General features: G+C 73.4%; 1 protein-coding gene across 1 annotated transcript; it reads right to left on the bottom strand.

The window, feature by feature from the left end:
* Positions 1-39: 39 nt before the first annotated feature.
* Positions 40-4,233, bottom strand: H696_00023 (hypothetical protein; the record flags this gene model as incomplete). Its single annotated transcript, XM_009493862.1, has 2 exons — positions 3,853-4,233; positions 40-3,650 (listed from the first exon to the last, which is right to left on the bottom strand). The coding sequence occupies exons 1-2, from the start codon at positions 4,064-4,066 to the stop codon at positions 40-42; spliced, it is 3,825 nt and encodes a 1,274-aa protein (XP_009492137.1). The 5' UTR covers positions 4,067-4,233.
* Positions 4,234-4,344: the final 111 nt, after the last annotated feature.

Below are 4,344 nucleotides of genomic sequence, written 5' to 3' on the forward strand. Positions count from 1 at the left end.
GGGGGGGGGGGGACAGCAAAAGGGGGGAGAATGTCAGCATCAAAAGCCGGCATGGCCGCGGGCCGGAAGGAAGGGCCCCACCGAGACGGGGCCGCAGTCGAGACGCACGAAGAGATCCAGCTCCAGCTGATCCTGCGGCTTGGGGGGCTGCCCGGGGCCCTGGCGAGTGGCCGCCATGCGGATGCTGATCAGGGCCAGGACCACGATCAGGGCCACGGCGGCCACCACGCCGATGGCGATGCCAACCTTGACCGGGGTGCTGAAGCCGGTCCGGGGGGACCCCTCCCACCGGAGGCAATCCCGCTTGGCGGCCGACACGCACTCCAGGCAGGAGGGGAAGCAGGCGTCGCATTGCAGTGGCCCGGCCGGCGGGGCGCCCGTGCTGCCGCTGCCGGTGCCGCGTGCGCTGTGGCTGGCGCGGCTGGGCCCGAGGCCGGGGCTCCGGGCCGGGGCCGCGAAGCCCGGCCGCCCCTCTCTGGTGGCACCCTCCAGCAGGAAGTACCCCTCCGGGCAGGCGTCCATGTGGCAGTGGCGCTCGAAGAGCACGCGCCCCGGCTGGCAGACAGAGCAGCAAGCCGGCGGGGGCAGGCCGTCGGCCGGACTGCCATCCGGCGTGCCGTCGCCGAGGCCGCCGGCCGCCGGGCCACATTGCTCGCACTCCAGGCACCCCTCCGGGCAGGGCTCACACCGGTCGGTGGCACTGGCCAGGAAGAAGCCCGGCGGACAGGCCTCCAAGTGGCAGCGGCCCTGGAAGAGGACAAAGCCGCGCGCGCACTGGCGACAGCAGCCGGCCGCGGCGGCCGGGCCGGAGCTGCCCGCCTGCCGGGGGTCCTCCTCCTCCTCCTCCTCCTCGGCGGCGGCCGGGCAGTCGCAGGCAAGGCAATTGGCCGAGCAGTCGAGGCAGGCCCCGGCCACGGTTTGCGAGGCGGGGGCCGGGGCCGCGCCACCCGGCCCGGCTCCGGGCCAGACAATGACCCCGGTGGCCGGGCACTGCCTCACGCACTGGCCCCGGTGCAGGAAGAACCCCGCCAGGCACATCTGGCAAACGGTCTCCCCCAGCCGGGAGGTGGGGCTGGCCACGTAGCTGCACCGTTCGCAGCCGGCCGGGCAGTCGATGCACATGCCGCCCATGGCCACGGTCTCCGGCGGGCAGCGATGGGCCAGGCACTTGCCAGTGGCCAGATGCAGGTGGTAGCCCTTGCTGCAGGACATGCAGGCCCCGGACCGGTTGTAGCACTGGCTGCAGTTGCGGTCCGGGCACCATTCCAGCTGGCCGGCGCTCGTGCTGAAGGAGGTTGAGGGCTTTTCCGGCAGGCAGGCCCCGTCCAGCAGGAAGAGCCGGTCCTTGCAGCTGGTGCACCGGTGGGCCGTGGTGCATGAGGCACAGTCCGCCGGGCAGTGCCGGCACTCGGCATCCTTGGACCCGATGTACATGCCCACCGGGCAGGCCGTCAAACAGGCCCCGGTGTCGGGATTCAAGAAGGGCATGTCCCGCGAGCACCGGGTACAGACGACCGCCCCGTCGGATTGGCCGGCGAGCCGGGCCGCCGGCAGCGCCAGCGGGGCGGCGGGAGCCGGCCCCTGCCCCGGCGAGGGGGCCGCAAAGTGGCACTCGTCGCACCCACCGGGACAGGGGGCGCACTCGCCGGGGCCGTCGCTGGCCGAGTCGCTGTCAAGCCGGGGCAAGGAGGAGGCGGAGGCGGAGGCGGAGGCGGCCCCCGGGCGCAGGTACTGCCCCGCCGGGCAGGCGGCCTCCTGGCAAGAGCGGAACTTGGCATCCAACGTCAAGTGCGCCATGCACCGGGCGCACAGGAGCCGGCTGTTCGGAAGCAGCTCCAGGCACCCGTCCGGCAGGGGGAGGCACAAATCCCCGACGGGAATCCCCTCGGCCGGGCTGCCATTCAGCGACTCGGCCAGCACGGGGAAGTACCGATCCGGGCACTGGGGCACGCAGTGGCCCGCATGCAGGAGCCAGCCCTGGCCGCAGGCCAGGCACCCGGACGCCCGACAGGCCAGGCACCCGGGGCCGCAATCCAGGCACCGGCCGCTGGCATGGGCCACCCCCTCGGGGCCGCAGTGCTCGGCACATGTGCCATCGGCCCGGAGGACCATGCCCCCCGGGCAGGCGGTGCAGGCCCCGGGCCCCGGGCCGGAGCACATCGCGCAAGTGGCATCGCACTCGACGCATGTGTCCTGGCAGGCCTCGCAGGCCGGGTCGCACTTGGCACAGGGGGACCCCGCCTGGCAGGGGCAGCCCGGCCCGGTGCCGAGGACCATCTTGACACGCACCGTCGTGTCGGCCGTGTCGGCCGTGTCGGCCGCGTGCGACCACGGCGGGGCGGGGAAGGGCGGCAGGTAGGTCTTCGCGCCGCACAGGTCCGGCAGGCAGACATTGTACTTGGGGGCGAAGACCCAGCCATCGGCGCAGGCGGTGCACTGGGTGGCATCCGGGCCGCTGCAGCTTTGGCAGCCGGGCCAGCAGGGCAGGCAATCCCCGAGGGGGTGGTTTTTCGCCGGCCCCGAGGGGAGCCCCGGCATGTCGAGGCCATTCCAGGGCAGGCCGCTGCTCACGGGCCGCGGGTAGAAGCCGGCCGGGCAGGCACGCACACAGGCGCCCTGGTGGGCCAGCAAGTCGCGGCCCGGGGTGCAGGCGAAGCACGTGCCGCCCGGCACCAGGCACTCGGCGCAAGTGTGCCCGGCCGAGCAGGGCTCACAGCGGCCGGTGCTGGTCCCGCTGTCCCGGACCAGGACCCAGCCCGTGGCACAGGCCTCGCAGGTGTCCGGCCCGGCGCACGACGCGCAGCCCGGCGCACAGCGCAGGCAGGCACCCCCGGACGTCGGGTGGGGATACTCCCCGGCCGGGCAATGGACCACGCACCGGGCGAAGGCCCGCCGAGGCGTGGGGGCCTCGCTGGCGCTGCCCGGCTGGCTCGCGGCGGAGTCCTCCCCGGCCAAGGGGACGGCCGAGTCGAGGGCCAACACCGCCAGCAGCCCGGACAGGCGGAAGCCCGGCTCGCAGGCGAAGCAGGCATTGGCGTCCGTGCAGGAGGCGCACCCGGTGGCGCACCGGTGGCAGGACCCGGACGAGGGGCTCCGGTAGGACCCGGGCTGGCAGGTGACACACACGCCATACTCCTCGGCCGGCTGCAGGCACAGGTCGTCCACGCGGTTGCACTGGCCGCCCGGGGTCGGTCGCCAGCCGGCCGCGCACTCGGCCACGCATCGGCCCGCCTGGAGCCGAAACCCGGTGGCACATTCGGTGCAATCGTGCGACCCCTCGCCCGAGCACCGGACGCACTGGAGCATGTCCGCGCACTTGTGGCACATCCCGTCCACCGGGGCCGGGGCCCCGTTCGGCTGCTCGGGCCCCCAGGCCGAGCACTGGGACACGCACTGGCCCTCGTCCAGGACATGCGCCTGGTCGCAGGCGGTGCACGAGAAGGCATTCACGCAGTGCAGGCACCCGGCCGGGCAGGCCTGGCAGATGGCATCCCCGAGCATGGAGAAGCCGAGATACTCGCGGGAGTGGCAGTTTCGCTGGCAGGTGCCGTCCGTGCGCAAGACCAGCCCGGCGGCGCAGGCGGTGCAGTACTGCGGGAAGCTCGTGTCGCAGTCCAGGCAGTTGGGGTGGCACCTCACACAGGTGTCCTCTGGGTGGGTGGAGGGCCGGCAGCGGCGGCGCCGCCGGGCGCCGGGAGAAACGCGTCGTGTGGGAGCGGCAGGCGGGCGGGTGTCAGACCGGGGCGGGGCTCGGCGTAAGGGGAGGGGAGGCGGGCCGAGAGGCAGAGGCAGAGAGAGGCAGAGAGAGGCAGAGAGAGGCAGAGAGAGGCAGAGAGAGGAGCCCAGGCGCACCGGGGAGGAGCTCCATCGGCGAGACGCCTGATGGGGGGCAAAAGTCAAAGTCCCCCCTATTGCCGGGGTACAGGTCATCGGTGTCCAGTGGCCCGTGCGGCAGGGAGTTGGCGCTGGCCGGTCGGCCGGCCGGGAGAACGCCGAACAGAAGCAGCAGGCCGCACAGGGCCGCCAGCAGGAGGTGGTGGCGGCGATGGCGGCGAGTCAGGGGCATGGCTCGCGCGGCCGGCTGGAGCACGGATCGGCGCCACAGCGGATACGGACGGCGGGCACCAGGGTCCAGGCGAGGTTCAAAGGGTGGGTGGCGAGGGTGGGTGGCGAGGGTGGTAGGGGAGGGGGGAGGAGGGCAAGGCGAAGTGGTGCTTGGAGCATGGAGCCGGGGCAACGGGGATCTGCCCAAGGGCCCGAGAGCACACTCCAAAGCAGGCACTGAAATCTGGCACGCCATGGCCTCGGAAGGGGGCGCGAGGGGTTTGACAAGTGGCCGTGCCT

This window comes from Fonticula alba (assembly GCF_000388065.1).
Source record: "Fonticula alba strain ATCC 38817 unplaced genomic scaffold supercont2.1, whole genome shotgun sequence".
In the NCBI taxonomy this organism is placed as follows: Eukaryota; order Rotosphaerida; family Fonticulaceae; genus Fonticula; species Fonticula alba.